This window comes from Cynoglossus semilaevis, chromosome 1 (genome assembly GCF_000523025.1).
Source record: "Cynoglossus semilaevis isolate Cse_v1.0 chromosome 1, Cse_v1.0, whole genome shotgun sequence".
Lineage (NCBI taxonomy): Eukaryota > Metazoa > Chordata > Actinopteri > Pleuronectiformes > Cynoglossidae > Cynoglossus > Cynoglossus semilaevis.
This window is the reverse complement of record NC_024307.1, coordinates 33,717,652-33,734,756: the sequence shown is the minus strand read 5'-3', so window position 1 is coordinate 33,734,756 and position 17,105 is coordinate 33,717,652. Positions and strand designations below refer to the sequence as shown.

At 38.9% G+C, this 17,105-nt stretch overlaps 2 protein-coding genes across 2 annotated transcripts; one reads left to right on the top strand and one right to left on the bottom strand.

Annotated features, from left to right (window-relative positions):
- Positions 1-985: 985 nt before the first annotated feature.
- ing2 (inhibitor of growth family, member 2) lies at positions 986-4,225 on the bottom strand. The gene is made up of 2 exons (XM_008327959.3): positions 3,916-4,225; positions 986-2,089 (listed from the first exon to the last, which is right to left on the bottom strand). Exons 1-2 carry the CDS (start codon positions 4,058-4,060, stop codon positions 1,389-1,391), a joined length of 846 nt encoding a protein of 281 aa, XP_008326181.1. The 5' UTR covers positions 4,061-4,225; the 3' UTR covers positions 986-1,388.
- A 2,447-nt stretch (positions 4,226-6,672) lies between these two features.
- LOC103391682 (macrosialin) lies at positions 6,673-16,689 on the top strand. Its single transcript, XM_008328044.3, has 6 exons — positions 6,673-6,830; positions 9,084-9,490; positions 10,119-10,238; positions 11,865-11,934; positions 12,357-12,530; positions 14,735-16,689. Exons 1-6 carry the CDS (start codon positions 6,782-6,784, stop codon positions 14,872-14,874), a joined length of 960 nt encoding a protein of 319 aa, XP_008326266.2. The 5' UTR covers positions 6,673-6,781; the 3' UTR covers positions 14,875-16,689.
- Positions 16,690-17,105: the final 416 nt, after the last annotated feature.

Below are 17,105 nucleotides of genomic sequence, written 5' to 3'. Positions count from 1 at the left end.
TTTTTTCAAAGCAGTTAATTAATACAATTGCCTCAATTAATCTGAATTAATTAAATCAATTAATACCTCATTCTCCTTACCTCTTTTGTGCACTGTCCATTTCCTGGATGGTTGACCCTAGGTATTCAAACTCACCCACCTTTACTACCTCTCATACTTCTTGCATCTTTATCGTCATGTTTACAGACATGTGTTCCATCTTCGTCAATCATCTTCGCTCCAAAGCAAACCTCCCCCTCTCCACCTCTCTACCATCTGTTGCACACTCTAACCACAGATGACACTGTCATCTGCAAACATCATGGTCCACGGAGTCCTTTTGTGTGATCTCATCTGTCAACCTGTCCATCAACATAGCAAACAAAGAGGGGCTCAGATCCCTGGTGTAAATGTATCACCAAGTTATTGTCCACCTAGACTCCGGCAGATGTCCGGCACAGTCTTCAAATACTTCTCTGCCACTCCTGAGTGTCTCGTAGTAGTATTAGTATTACAAAGTTCACACGCAGTACAAGTAAAGAAGGAAGGAAAGGAAAGTGAACTACTTGTCATTGTGACACAGCACACCACTGCACACAACCAAAAGTAACCTCTGCTTTTAACCCATCACCAAAGTGAACAGAATTAACCTGATATTTATATTTATGGGGACCCCTAAAGTAAACAGCTGAAAGATATTTATATTTATGGGGACCCCTAAAGGGAACAGCTGTAAGAAAAAAAAAAGAAGATTCTCCAAATTGAGTTTAAAAATAGACACAAACCTGTTGTGAAAACATGTTATTTATTTATTTAAATGTCGCCTCCATCAGTAGGTTCATCAAAGAATAACAGCAGTGGACTAATGACAATGGTGTCCCTGTGCTCTTAAAACAGTTTTGGGCGATGTGTGGGGAACTGAAAAGAAAACAGTTTTGGGCGATGTGTGGGGAAGTGTCATACTGAAAACTTTTTGTAGATATGGTCAAATTTCTCTGATTCTGTATCCCCTGGAGGCAAAACTAAATAAAAAAACTCTCCGAAACTGAACAATGTAATCATTATTAACTTTTTTTTTATTGGGACTTTTGATCAGAATGAAACATTCAAACAAATAAACCGAGAAATAACAAAAGTCCCTCAAATAACAAACAAACAAACAAACAAAAAAAAAAAGGAACCGCAAGACCAAACTGAGGATTCCTGCAGCGGCTGTTTATCCTACACACTACAGCACAGTTATCACCAGTGGAGACAATCATTGATGTAACAGCACAAGTCCAATCACACCTGGTCCTTGATTAATAATAAGCGCTGCTACTGGACAGTGTTCAATTGTGCTTCTCTGAACATCTGAGTACTTCTGGAAACTACAAGGAACAGTTCCACGACCCTGAGGAAGGAGGTCACTACCTGGACCGCCGGTCTTTTCTGTTCTTGTCTAAGCTTTTGTCCATTGTCTTTTCATTGTCCCCCCTGCATTTGGGGCAGTACCACTTGCCCTTGGGTTTGTACGTGAGCCCGACACAGGAGAAGTGGAACCACTCAATGGGGCACTGGTCATTGTCACAGCCAATCATCTCACCATAGGACACCTGCTCGCAGAGACAGTAGGTGGGCTCGTTAGGGTCAATCGCAAATTCCACAGGGGAAGTGTCCCGTTCCTGTTTGCACTTGCGTTTCTTCTTCTTTGCAGATTTTGACTTCTTCTCCCTGGGCGGAGGGACAGGCAGCTCCTCCGCGGCATCTTCTAAAAGAGAGCCGTTGGCAGATGGGTGGCTGGAGTCGCGACTCTCGCTGTTGCGCTGACGTCGCGGGCGTCTGGTGGAGGCCCGTTCAGGCGGCGGGGGCTCCTGTACACTTGATCGCCGCTCGGTGGGGATGCGCTCAGCCTCACTGGGCTCCTGCAGGCACGAGGAGTGAGAGTCCATTTGACGTGAGCGGTTTTCCACCAGCTCGGTCATCTGGGTCACCACGTGAATTTTCTCATCGCCCAGTTCCTGGCTGATGATGAGCGCCCGCTGTAGCTGGATCTGCAGACGCTTCCTCTGGGCCACATCCTGCTCACCTTTGTACTTCTCGAATACTTCATCCACTTCCTTTAGCACCTCTGCAAAAAAAAAAAAACAGACATAAAAATGAATCCAACTTTTTTGGCTTATTTTCATATAGAAATCCCAATGCTGTGCTTTGTTGACAGACTTAAAAATGGGGCAGTTATGCACCTAAAATTCAAGAAGGCTAACTGCAGAATGATTTGTTTGTGCCCAATCAATTGTTCATCCTCAAAATCTGAAAAGAAAAAAAGTTATTCTGTATGTGTGTACAGGTTTCTCAACACATTCACTGGGGATTTTCAGGGTGAATCAGTTTCTTCTCAGCGTCCGAAAACATGCTGCTGGGTAAATTGGACACTAAATCTACTAGGCGTGTGAATAGGTTACACACAAACAAAAATGCACAAACTTATTACATCAACACCTACGGTTAATTTGACCCAATTTAAAAAAGTATATATTTTTAGATTTGGAGTAGCCAGATAAAATAAATGTGCACGCAGTAAAGACATGTACTCTGTTCACACAGAAGCTCTGTTCTTACCAACACCCCACAGAGCGGACCTGCGTCATGTGACCATGATGTGACTGAGGTAAACATTAATTCCTGTGGCATAGCGTTCACTGCACATGCACTGGTGCTAATGCTGCGTGTTAATTTAGTGATTCTTGATAAAAATTCTAAAAAATATATTTTTAATCTGCTGCAATTAAAGTAGTTAGACACCTAAGAGGCAGGGCCTGTAGAAAGAGGGCTGAGCTGCAGTGGACTCTCGGGTGCAGGATGTGACGTCAGTCCCGTGTTGTGGGGGTTTACATAGAAAAGAAGAGCTGTCCGAATCTGAGGTTCGCACTCGACCGTGCATTGAGCTGGGCACAGATGCGAGGCGAATACAAGCAATGTTGCTTAAAACCTGTGGAAACCGGTTTTTTTTGCTGGGGGTTTACACTATACGGGAAGTCGTTGTTAACATTAGCTGCGTTTCGTTGCTACACTCCCAGCGTCAGCGTAAAGCAACAATGACAATTGTTCCCCCGCACTAACAGCTTTTGTTAAGAATCGTCTGCAAAGCTTAAAACATTAACACCTATCCTGGATTTTAGAAGGCTCAGTATTGAACTCAAATATCGTATATATGTAGCGGGGAATGCCGTAATAGTGAATAGTTTTGAGGGAGCTTTTCGTGTACAGCGTGCAACACCAGCTTCCATTAGAAAAACGCCTGTTTGTCGACCTCGGTCTATGGTCAAATGTAATCCGACGAATACTGAAATAAACCGTTTGTGCTACGTCTTACTTATCAAACACTCGGTTACTATTATACACACAACAGTGTTGTTAATATCGGAGTGGTTGTTGTTTTCTTGGAATTCACACAATGAAGCACAGCGGAAACATCTCACTGGGCGGCAGTGTACTGTGTGTACCTACTGAAAAAGTTACTAATTTACAATGGCACCGTGCCTGTATTAGAGATACACCAGTGCCGAATTTACCAATGCTTACGGTTTGTTAGATTTTCTGTAAAATGTGATACATTTATTGTAGATATGGCGAAACACAACAGTATAAAATATAAGGATTTTTTGAATGAGTTTGGCGTCATAACACACACCCATACAAAACACAAGGAACGTATGCGGACAATTCTTCTTTTCCCTCATATGTTGTTGTCCGAATACGAGGCTGGCTATAGTAACAGGCTACGGTTTGAACCTGACAACATCAACGTTTATACACGTAAACGCTAAAGGGTGCTCGTTGTTTGCAAAATGGAAACACTCGGCGACACCATTTAAGCCCATCCCGTAGCTCTGGTCACTTTTCCACAAACAGTACTAATCCAATATGATTTAAAAGAACGTGTAAGCACGGTACCTTGATACTTTGCGTCAATTTCTCTAAGCAGGGAAACATTTCTTTGTATGTCCAAAGGAAGGGACTCCACACATTCCAGATAATCCTCCACATAGTTGACCAGTTGTTGTGACTTGTCGGTAGTGGAATAATGGTGACCTAGCATGATCTCGGTGATGCATAAAGGTGCTCCGCGAAGATGGAGAAAATGTGAAGAAATAATACTCTTACAAGCAAATGCTCGGCGAGTTTGCAGCTTCTAGGGCAGTTCCAAGCAGCAGTTCACTTCAAACAAAACTCACACCACTGCGCATGCCCGAGTATTTTCCTAATATGGTACTATACCGTTTCCTCTCGCGTGTCGTCACGAAAGGCGGGTTGAAGTTGTGTACAGCGTCGGGATTGGTGGAAAAGGATAGGATTATCACGACGTTTTCCCGGGAAAATAAATAAAGGATATATATATATATATATATATCCTTTATTTATTTTCCCTTTATTTATATATATATATATATATATACAATAATAAAATGAATAATCTATACATAATAATCTATACACAAGTAACCAAATATGACAATAACTACATAAAACCATACTACGTGTGCTATTACAGTGACAGTGCTACGACAGTATCAACAACAAAGACACTCATTCGTTTTTTACACAGGTAATCATTAGTATTTCTAAAAAAAAGTGTGTAAAACATGATGCCACTGTTTAAAATGTTTAGGGAAATCTCTCATTAATAAACTTGGTGTGTGTTTTATAAGTCCTTTCAGAAGAGGGATAATTTTTTTTACTTTGATATAAAGTTGTTTTTGGGGAAATTATGGTATGTTGCCAAATAGATCTAGTAGGATCGGAGATTTCGTTGAATTAAATACACACAAAAACATATCAATAAATGAGCGTATTATTTAAGTAGAATGATTAAATAAAATGAATAAAAACATTATGATGTTCATTAAAGAAAATAAAATGCAATTGCCATGGTCCATTTTGGTAGCATGTAGCATGTAAGCGGAGGTTAGAAAGCACCTTATGAAAGACTTATGTAAAAAAGACTTACTGTATGTAAAGATAGAGGAGGTTAGTAATGTCACAGTAGCTATGCAGTAAGGTAATGTGGTCAGTGACGGAAATGAAAGTAAGATAGAAGACAAAAAAATGTCTGTCTGATCTCACAGCTGTCAAGGGCAAGAGGTGTTTACCACAGCTTTTTTTTTCTTTTTATATTTAACTGTCTGAACCACTGTGAAGCACATTGAGTTTGCTTTGTGCATGAAATGCGCTCTATAAATAAAAATTGAATTCAATTGAATTTCCCACTTTATATTTTATACCTTTGAAAAGGTTTAATTTCAGGATAATGCCACATCTTTGTCAACAGGGGTCAACATAGTGATAGTCTGTATGGTGATTTGACACAGCTTTCAGTGTCCCTTCCTGGTTCAAACTGGCCTGAGAATGGGGACATTCAATTCATGTGGCATCAAACCCTGAACTTTGTAGGTATCATAGTTAATCTGTCACATTGTACTGGTTATATATTCCTGCTTATGATTTGGTGAAGTGTTGGAGGTGATGTGTGACAGGAGAGTTGTTGTTTGAATTACAAAAAAGAGAAGGTTTGGAGATGACGCGAGAGGCAAAGTTAATATGGTTCAAACATGCCCTAATGGCAGCAGGGTGACAAAATGCAACAAAAGTGTAAAACCGAAAAATAGTAAGCTGCCGAATCTCACCTACATATATAAAAGTAAAATGTGTCGTTGTTGTCAGGAGTATTTGTGCTTGGGATGAGTTCGCCGTTCCCATTTCGTTTTCGATTTACATGTGACCATTTTATTCTCCTTATTCAGTCAACACCCCGGTCCTGTCACATCGGTTTCGTTTCCTGAGCAGTTCTAAGTTCTACACAAACAATAAGCATTTCAAAGCAACACTAGAGCATCCTGTTGGTACTTTCAAAATATACTGTTGGATACGTTTAGCAGGCGTGACGTTTACAAAGTTTTATGTGAAGCTTTAAATGCAAAAATAATAAGGCTTAATAGGAATACTAATAAGTATATAGGCTTGTTTTTGTTAGTATTTTCACCTTTTAACATATTCATTGTAGTTACAGTAATGTGTAGATTTAACACACATGCATACAAAAAATCACTAGACTTTTGAATACTCTAAATGTTGAAACCTTCTAATAATGATGAAATAGTTTATTAAAAAAGTTAATTTTGCTATTTAATGCAAGGTAATCAGTAAAAAAAATTATATTAACGTAAGAATTATTTTTTTCTACCGACAGTACATTTTATAACTGCATTTCTCCACATTGTAAAAATGATTGATCAAAATTATTTGAAAAACAAAAATTAGCATTCCTCTTAAAAAATGTATGTATATCAGTATTTGCATTTTTATGAAAAATATTTTGACTAAGTTAGACCAACAAAATGTTAGACCAACAAAAATGTTGTAACATTGCATTCATGTAATGGTCCGTGATATCACAACTGTGTTAGTCGCACTCCGTGAAGCATTATTCTAGGTGTACAAAGTTCAAAGTTGATGTGATGGGAACTTGACACAAGCAACCGAGACAAATAAGTTAAGAAAATAACCTATTCTTAGGGAGAAAAATTGAGCCAAGTATATATGTGATGCAGTGTTCGCGAATGACTGATTTGTACGTGAATTTATCGTGCTTTTATTTTGAAGGGTGTCTCCTTATGTTGTAGTTATAGCCTATGCGAGCTTCACTAACCTGATAGTTAAGCGCGTGAACGTAGATCTCTTCTTCACAAAGAAGGTGAAAGCAGGAGACATTAACGACAGTTAGTCTGTCAGCGAAGAAGTCGTTTAGCACCTGTCAGCCACCATGAAGAAGTCCGTTGTGTTCCTGTTTCTGGTTTGTTGCGCATTTTCAGGTAAGTAACTTAAAGGACAACTCCATAGTTACATGTTTTATCAACCTTTAGTTAACACTAAAAAACTTTTATTGTATTTAATTCTTGCCTGTTTGTAACATGGTATTTGACAGTGGTCTTCGAAACGATATTTTATGCCTGTGAATATAAAGGAAACGTACAGAAAGACGGTGTACTGTATTTGTCAAAGTGTTCACAACTTCCTGGATTGTTTTGAGGAATAGAAATGTCCGCAGTAAGTACAGGTCGGAGTCACATGACTCAGTGCTGGAAACGTTTTAGATTGTGTGGTCCAAATATGTTGAAACACATTATTTTGACTGACGTCAACCATTTCGAGCAGTTTAAGATGTTAAAATGTCAGCCATTAAGTTCAAACAACTGTCATTTAAACGTTTAAATGTTATTTTGAAAAGAACAGGACTTTTTTGATGGCTCTTTTTTTTACTCGCGTTCATATGAAATCTTAACGGTAGTACAGCAAACCCTTTAACTAGCTTAAGTGATTTACCAGACGAAGCGTTATACATGTATGTGACCCAATAAAGGTTCCCAAAATGGGGAGCGGGGTCCCTTCAGGGTACAGGCTACTGCAAGGAGAAAAGGGAACTCAGAAAGGCAAATTCATTTTAAATTAATTCTTTTTTTTTGTCTACAGTCAAGGTTTAAACTTATTTGTACTTTTTAAGATTTGGTATAAAAGTGTTTTAAAAAAGTTTTGTAACAATAGTAGTGAATGTGGTCTACAAAATGTTGCATTGTAGAATGAGTTTGGTAACCTTGTGAGAGATTCTGCGGTGGTTGACATTATAACGTATGAATAAGAACATTAGTTTGAACTAAGAGTTACTGAGCATCAGACACTCCTTACAATTAGTACTTGTGTAGTACAAATTGTATGATTAGAAGTAGAGCTGGGCGATATCTCGATATTTTAATGTATATCGATATATTTCTAAACAAGATGTAACACGGGACAATATTGCTCGTATTGATTACTTTTTGCGTTAAAGTGACAATACATGGGCCGCAAGATCTCCACCTATATCTCCTCCCTCTCTCCTCTTGTCGCTACACACATACTGCTTTTTGGCTCCGCCTCCCTCACGCTCATACACAAGCCCTAACCCCTCGCTCTGGCCTCTTATCTACACTCAGCAACAACGTGGAGATGGAAGCTATTTCCACACAGGGATGCTCGTGTATTGTCTTTTGTTTTGCATCTCCACACGTTTTGGTTGAATTAATAGTGACATCCAAATCACAACATGAGTAAAAATAAGCTCTGTTAGCCTTTGTATTGTATTTCGCCAAATAAGAGAGGTTAGATTTGTAATTATGAACATGGTCCTTGTTTCTTAAAGGTTTCTGGCTCATACTATATGGTACATGTGCCTAAGTTTTGCCACGTTAATGCTCATGCTAACAACTAACATCCATCCATCCATCCATCCATCCATTTTCATCCGCTTCTCCGTTACCGGGTCGCGGGGGCAGCAGTCTCCACCCAAATCACATTGCACCGTACCAACCAGTGAATCCAGTGGAAGGTACCAACCGCCCTAACTGGGATTCGAACTTGCCCAGGAGGTGAACTCTGGGGTTCCACACCAATGACAGAGACATTGCCTCTGGGCCAAAGCACCACTAATAACTAACATAATTGGCCCTCTCCAGGGATCTATGTTTAAATCTGAGCAGAACCTTACGTTGTCTACCACAATTTGGAAAAGAAATGAGCTTCTGCACGCCTCTTTTGTAGCTAACACAGTCACTGATAATCAAAACACAGCTGAACTTTGTATAACCTCACCTCCCCTTGGACACCACTAGGTTAAAGCGGCTCTCCTGCGCTGATCTCATTTTCAGTGTGGAGGAAAGTACTGTAAATTAGGATTTGAGGCAACCCTGTTCAACTTTACTCATCAGAGACAAAAACAATTGGGTAAAATGAACATAATAAAAGATTAACAATCCCACCAAGCATGGCTACACACAAACTTTCTAGGGCCTTTGAGTGAGGCACACTGTTCATTTCTTCCTATGGTTAAACATGTGATGATGTGGGACACTCTTAACTAGACTAAAGAGTGAAACTACTCTTTACAGTGATGTAATGACTTTTAAAGACTTGTAGTGTGGTACTGCCTTTGCCAGTTACTGTACTTGTATTGGTCTACAGAGGTGGGAGGTCCTTCAGGCATTGAAATGGTTTTGTCTCTCTGTTTTTTTTTTGTTTTGTTTGTTTTTTAGCACTGTCCCTGGCTGAAGATAAAAACGATATCAAGCCTCCTGCAACTGTGTCCCCTCCAAAGCAGTTCACCTCAGCAGATCCAAAAACCACCACCACCACAAAGCCTACCACCACTACAACCACCACAAAACCTACCACCACCACCACCACCACAAAACCTACCACCACCACAAAGCCTACCACCACTACAGCCACCACAAAGCCCACCACCACCACAACCGCCACCACAAAGCCTACCACCACCACCACGGCTACTACAACCACCATGACGACAACAAGTTCAACCCCTGCTCCTCAACCTACTCCCCCAACCAACTTGACTATAGGAATTTACAACGCGACAGACAAGGATGGGATTTGTGTGAAAGCTCAAATGGCAGTCCAGATCCGAGTTGCGAGAGCAGAGGTACGTTTGACCCGTTAAAACAGTTGTTCCACACTATTTTGTCTGGGTCTTGTTGAAATGACCCGTCTGAAGTGATCTGTCTATATTGAAAATGTTACATAAGTATATGAATATAGTTACCAATACAAGTTGAACATGCAGGGGCAGTGGGGCCAATTGAACATGCAGGCACAGTGTTGGCTTAGTGGGTAAGGAAGCGGACTTGGGTCCGGAAGGTTTCAGGTTCGAGTCCATCAGCTTCCAAGTTACCACTGAGGTGTTCTGATGTGTCACAATGACAAGGAGTTCACGTTCCTTTTCTATTTAAATTATACGTCGAGGTACTGATTAAATGCATGTAGGTGTGTGGCACAACATGAATAAATTCTTACAGCATAATGTCACTGCTAAACGTTGTATAATGATATTTATTTTCAATTAAAATTCCTTGTAATTTACCAGCACCTCCTTTTGCAATTTACCAATAAACGGCAATCTACTTATTGGGTAAGCTAGTGAGCTAAAGGCTAATTTGATTCATGTATCTTGTTATCTTGTGCTAAATAGCATTCCATTGTTGTTGTCCACCCTTTTTCTTCCTATTGTAGCTACAATTCTACCTTAAGAAGCTCACTGTTTTATCTTTCAGCTCAACGGGACTTTTATCGTCCAGCCAGGCGCCACCACTGGCAGTGGACATTGTGGAGACAAGGAGGCCAACCTCACACTTTCCTTCAAAGAGGGTTTCATTACGTTTTTGTTCAACAAGGTATTTTAGTTTTTCTTCATTTGTCATTATAAAGTAAAACAACTTTTTTTTCTTCTTATGCTAAACTAAAAGCAGGTTGGACTCGACTTAAAATGCCTTATTGGAAACTTCATAAGGGAAGTTAAATCAGAAACAGCTATTAAAAAGAGAAGTATGATTAACCATGTTGGTTAATCATACTTGAAGCACATGACATGTGACATGGAGAAACACATGTGTGATTCATTTTTTGTGGTTTAAGCCTCTAGTTCAACAGGGCTTGAATGCCTGAAACTGCTTTGTAAAAAGCTCTGTTAATGTATCTTTTTATACCGGTACTAAATAGGTACTGTGGTCCCAAAGCATTTAAAACAGTACTTTACTCCATTTGGAAAATTACTGGTGCTTTTACCTATTTTTTTTAAACCCCTGGCAGCATTTAAACATTTAAAAGACAAGCACCTTCAATCTGCAGAAGGAGTTCAAGGAATGACAAGTTATTACCTTTATCTACCCATGAAAAAAGCCATTTCTACCCAAACACACACATGCCAGTAGCTCTGGAAAAAATATTAAAGATGCATTGTAATTAGCAGTTTCTCTGGTTTCACTGATTATAGGTGCTTAACTAAAATAAATACTTGTTACAGGTTTCTCTGGTTTCACTGATTATAGGTGTTTAACTAAAATAAATACTTGTTTTTTTTTTTAAATGGATGGATGGATAGATGGGTTTTTCATTCTATTAAGTACTGACAACATCTCTCCCAAAAGTGAGAACTGGTGAAAAACAAATAATAATGCAAAGAAAACGTTTTTATTCCAACCAACAGAAAACCAGAAACAACAGAAAAAAAATCTTTTAACTCATGAAGAGATCAGAAATCAATATTGGGGGAACTCTTCTTACAATATGTAGAAATGCTGATTTATGTGATGATAAACGTGGAGTAGCCATTTTTTTCCAGAGCTGTAAATGCATAATCTGTAAAACGGCTTTTATTTAGCCATTTAATATTTTATAAATGTATAATACAGTATTGTTAAAATACTAATTAAGACATATCTATATATATATATATATATATATATATATTATTTGCTCATGTTCTGCAAGCACTCCCTTTGTGATCTACTGGTAAAACACAGTGCTCGACAGTACCGTATTTTCTGCGCTGTTGTAAAACGGCTTTTATTTAGCCATTTAGCAATTTAATATTTTATAAAAGTATAATACAGTATATTAAAATACTAATTAAGACATTATTCTATATATAGATTCTTTTTTTTCTTGATTTATTTGCTCATGTTCTGCAAGCAGTCCCACCTGAGTCACACCTGAGTATAAGTCGCAAACCCAGCCAAAGGATTAAAAAAGTGCGACTTATAGTCTGGAAAATATGGTCTTATAAAGGTCACGTAGTTAACTTAACATCCCAACATCCATACGCTCCTCAGGAGTATGTATTTATTTAGCCTTTAGTGCCAGATAAGTTAACTTTATCTGACATAGCAGAGTCTGGATCCAAGTTGCGTTTGTTCTTTTAAATATACAGTTAAAGCTTGTTGTTCGTTCCGTGCTTTGCTAACTGGTCCACCTGCTACCCGTTATAATAACCTGTCCTGTAATCTTTTGTTTTTTCGCAGAGTGCTGCTGATAACACCGCCTATGTCTATTACCTGTCCTTCAAAATCAACTATGCCTTCGTCAAAGGGCGTAAGTTTCAACCTCTGTTTATTACCAGCATGTGTTTATAGCTGTCACATGATTTATATCCTTTAACTGACCAAACCTTAGACTCGTCATCTGGTTCGGTGCATCCCACATGACATGCACTATTATGCGTTGACATAGCGGCAAATAATTGCTGGACAACTGTGGCAAATGTCACAGACAAGAAGCATTTTAGAGGCGACAACTTCCTTGTTTTTTGTTACATTATCTGGGAAGTTACTGTTTAGCATGTGATGGCACTGAATGATCCACCTACTTTTCTTGCAATGCTGTCAGACTAGTTTCCTTCCATATCTGATGAAAGGCAGTCATTTTATTTGCAATTGTCTTTAAGGTCTGAATCATATGACTTTGGTTTTCCAAAACAAATGTGACCTAACTTGACTTTGTTTTGACTGTCACAGAGATGAACACCTACGAAGCCACCAACAAAACAATGCATCTTTTCCCTGCAAAGGTTGGACACTGCTACTCCTGCAAGGATGATTCGGTCTTTATGGGAAACGGACTGTACCTGGACATCAGCAGTAACCGCATGCAGGGTTTCGGCCTGCCCGAGAGCAAAGACTTTGGAACTCGTGAGTGTAATTGCTGCTAATTAATGAGACCCCAAAGCAAAACAGATGCAACTGCGTTAATAAGAGATATTTGTATTTACTAAAACAGCAGCCCCCAACCTTTTTTGTTCAAAGGACCGGTCGGCCGGTACCAGTCGTTACTGTGGGCCGTAATACCGCGCCATTGTTGAAGGGCCATTACATATTCTAAATAAAATGTCTTTCAGACTTTATTCTGGTAGTATCAGAGTCTGAATGACTTATTGTTTTGAAACTTTTAAATGAGTAAATGAACTGTACTGAAGTACATTTTTCAGTTCAGTCCACTGCGACCCAGTACCAAATGGCCTACGGACCAGCAACGGTCCCCAGGCCGAGGGTTGGGCACTGCTGTACCAGAACACACATGCACACTCAGGGATGAGAAGAATAACACAGGTTACAGTGTCTACTATCTTAGCCACGCATTGTCTGGCCCTTCTTGGACAAACAAATATGGTATTTATGTGAGAAAAGAGTTCATTTCCTCATTCATAGCTGACAAATGAACCCTGACTAGACAGCTTGATTACCTATGTGGCCAAAGCTCTTTTTTCAACCCTACAGTAGATCATAGAAAACGCATTGACAAGTTTTCAAAAAAAAGAAAAAAAAGTAGGTGGAGTCTCAAATGGTGATCTTGTGATCCTTGTTAAGAATGAGGAAGGAAAATGAAAAAATTCAGTTCACCAGTGCTGTGTTTCCCTCTCAAGTAAAATATAACCTGGACTCACCACTGAGTGATTCAGCATATAGTTTAATTCAGATTCATCATATACTGTACATATTGGAACAGGACTGGTGAGAAATATATATATATATATATATATTTACATGGCATATACATATATGTCACGTTTTGGTTTGCGTGTTAAACAGTTAGCCACTGCTAATATCGTACATGTTTACTATTGCTGCCATTGACCCAGTTGATGGCATTACGGTGACGACTGTAAAGCTCCACACATCATAATAACCCATCCAACTAGGTCATTAGTTATGACCTAGGTAGGCTCCGCGGGGTCGAACTTCAACTCAATATCTCATTTACCACAACTGTAAGATATGAGAAATGTTGAAAATGTTGAAAAACAACCTGGTTTAAATCAGCTTCCATGCAGATCCGCTACAAATGTCTTCATTTATTGTGTAATATATTGTGTAGTACTTGGAGTATAGAAGCAGGTTTTGTGTGAAGTCACAGATTTATGGAACCTTATTTCATTACCTCAACAGGTAATTGCTGTGATTTCTTTGTTTGTTTTTTGCTGTTACTGTGACAATAGCAAATGTTCCTTCTCTCCAAATTCATCTGAGAGAGAACCAAACAAACCTGACACTAGTCTGATTCCACCCACCATCCTGAGCTGACGTTACCTTGTTGCATACTTCCCATAATTCTAACTAATAACTTCCGTGTTGTGTTCAGGCGTTTACATAGAGAAGCGCTTATCGTATTAGTGTGAGCAACCAACAAAGAGATTTTACATTCATAAAGGTTTTAAAGTAAAATATTTAAAATTTTAAATATTTCACTAGAGCAGGAAGAAAGACGTGCTTGGGGTCAAAAGACAAGTTAAGCCATATAGTTCCTAATAAACAAGCACCCGCTTTTTGTGTTTGACACTACCGCTTATGTTTAATGTGACATTAATTATTAATGAAATGCTGTAATTAGTGAATGAATTATCTATTATTGACAATTGAAGCAAATGTACGAAACAAAAACTATTGAGCATAGTATCTACAGTACAAAAACAATACAAAGGTTTTTCAAATTATAGCTATGTTCAAATGAATACAAAACATAAAAAAACGGTTTAACGTTTGAACAAATGAAGTTGGTAAATGTGCAAAATATTTGGTTCCATCTAAAAGGGGGACTTAACAGGGGTCTCAAACCCACAAAAAAAAACCCAGATAGTTTGGAAAGTAAGTATTGTTAAATACTGCATAATATTATTGTACAACCATTATTCCATTTTTTATCATATTAATTGACCAATTAACGAAAAAAATATTATATATTGAAAGTAATTGTTTTTCAAAAATACTTCAAGGGACAGCTAGGCCGGGAGTTTAAAACCCCTAGTTTTGAAACCGAAGACACTAATTGTTGAACACCCACTGTCCATGAAATCTATTCACTCTTTTAACAATTTTTTTTTATTTTTTTTGTTTTCCAGCTGACCATTGTGCAGCTGACCAGCCAGACTACCGCGTGGCCATTGGCGTAGGAATCGCTCTGCTGGTGCTCATCATCATTGTGGTAGTGGCCTATCTGTTGACCCGCAAAAGAAGGACCGATGGCTACCAGTCTTTGTGAGGTGTGGACAATCAGAGCTGTGGGAGGTCATCCAGAGGTGACCGCTATAGTTGACCAGAAAGGCTGTGATGCTAGAAAAAAAACTCCTGAGCTAACAGCTAAGAAACTTAAACTGTTCTTGGTTAATTGACTGCGGTGAAGTTTATCTTACTTTCCCCTAAATTTGAAATTGAAGTTTTATCTAGCCTTTTACTTAAAATGTAAGTTTTAAATAAGATATTTGAGTTCAGTCTGTCAGTTCCTCTTGCTTAACGGGAAATTTGATCCTTTTTATTATGTCAGATAACATACCGTGTGATGAATCTGTTTGCAAATGTTTGTCGTCTATAAAAGGGGTCATAAAAGTTGCGATAACAATCTAGCACATGTACAGGAAGGGAAAAGAAACTAAAGGAAAGTACTTTTTTTTTTTTTTTTAAACCTCTATCTCTAAAATTAATTTTTCCATCTTAACATTTAAACAGTAAATTTCACATCGGACACCTTTAAGGGTAAAACCCTTAGCCTACATAGCAGGAGAGCTCCGATTGGCTGACACAACCAAGGCTGTGGACTTTGACCTGATAAGGCAGCACTGCACAACTGACATGGCAAAGGCATTGGGTGGGAGGGGGCTTTGGAGAGGGAGAGACAAAATTAGACCTAAGAGGAAAATGTAAATCTATAATTTGAGAAAACAAGGTTTGAGTCAATTACTTTTTTACAAGACAGAATTATAGTTGTTGATGCCCATTTTTATTTTTTTTTCACCATACTAGCTGCATCATCTTGTTTTTCCAACGACGACAAACCACTGACTCAGCATTCTAAATGAAAAACGTATTAATGAGAAATCAATGCAGACTTTCGTCCTGACAGCCTACATGTCAAAAATATCTCAGTCAAAATTGTTTTAAGGATATGCTTATCTTTCGCCCCCTGGTGGCTAGTTATGCAATAAATTAGCATCACGGATAAATTAGTGTCAGTCGTGACTCTATGGTATATTACAGCTGAGCTGCAGTGAATATAGTTTAACAACAAATAATATGTCAGCCTTTTTTTTTTCTTTTTTTTTTCATAATTTGTCCGTAAAATGAAGAAAATCGAATGTGTAATGCTGCGTTCCCCCAAACTGGCAGGCATTTTGTTTACTGGCGTAGAGTTGCGAAGAAATCCCAAAATATTTGTCACTTGTTCAATCAAAGTAGGGTGATTAATCAACCGTTCATACACACCTTACAGTAGGGTTACGAAGTCAACACGATGTGATACGTCGTTTGTAAGTCATCTGTTTTTGAAATGATAAAACATTGGTCTACCTTTATCTAGGGGTGTAATAAGGGACCTTACAAGAACATCTAGCTTTTTTTGGTTCTCTTACTGTCTTTGTTATAATGGGTGAAAAAGGGGGAAACTTATGTTTGTTGTTAAGGGACATACTTCTGCCTTGTCTACAATAATTGCACTGATTGCTTTTCACGTTTGTTGCTTTTTGTTCTGCAATACTTCAAAGTATGTAGTTATCGTGTGTTCGTGCGGTCAGTTGAAGTTAGTAGATAGGATAGCAAGGATGGGTCTCGCTAAGTCGACTGTCCGCCCTTGAGCATCTTGTGTTAGGAAAGAGGATTTGACCTAGTCATTGCCTACAAGGACGAGCTAAGAGAACATTCCGGTGTTGTACATTAATGGCTAACCAGTGGGTATAAGAAAATCATTGGGATGGTCACTGGAAACATTCTCAAGGTGCGGTCCAGTGACTTTGGGACTTGGAGGAGCATTCACACCGTGTCTCCATTGAGGGCTGCAAATAAACACAGCTCCAGTTTTGGTCCAGAATTTGGCAAAAACTAAAAAGTTACAAATATTCAGGCCTTCGACTAGTGGCCGAAATGTGAGTAAGAGCAGCACGTGATTCAACTCTTATTCTGACATCTTAGCAATGGCTTAGCAGCTCGAGACTTGCTCACTACGACCACACTCACATAGAGAGTCCTGGGTTCGATTCCCAGAGGGACTACACATTTGGCGCCCTTTATTGGGCAGCCTGTGGAAGCACATCTGCTCTTAACACAAGAATTTCCCCAGTGTGGGATCAATAAAGTTCATAACATCAAATCTAGACCTTCAGACACTGTGGGACTGTCCTCTGTGCTCTCCTACGCTATGTTTTCCTGTCTTCTTATCCCGTCCCATACTACCCCACATAACTTCCTAATGTTTTGGACGTTGCTTGCCGACCAGGCAGTTCA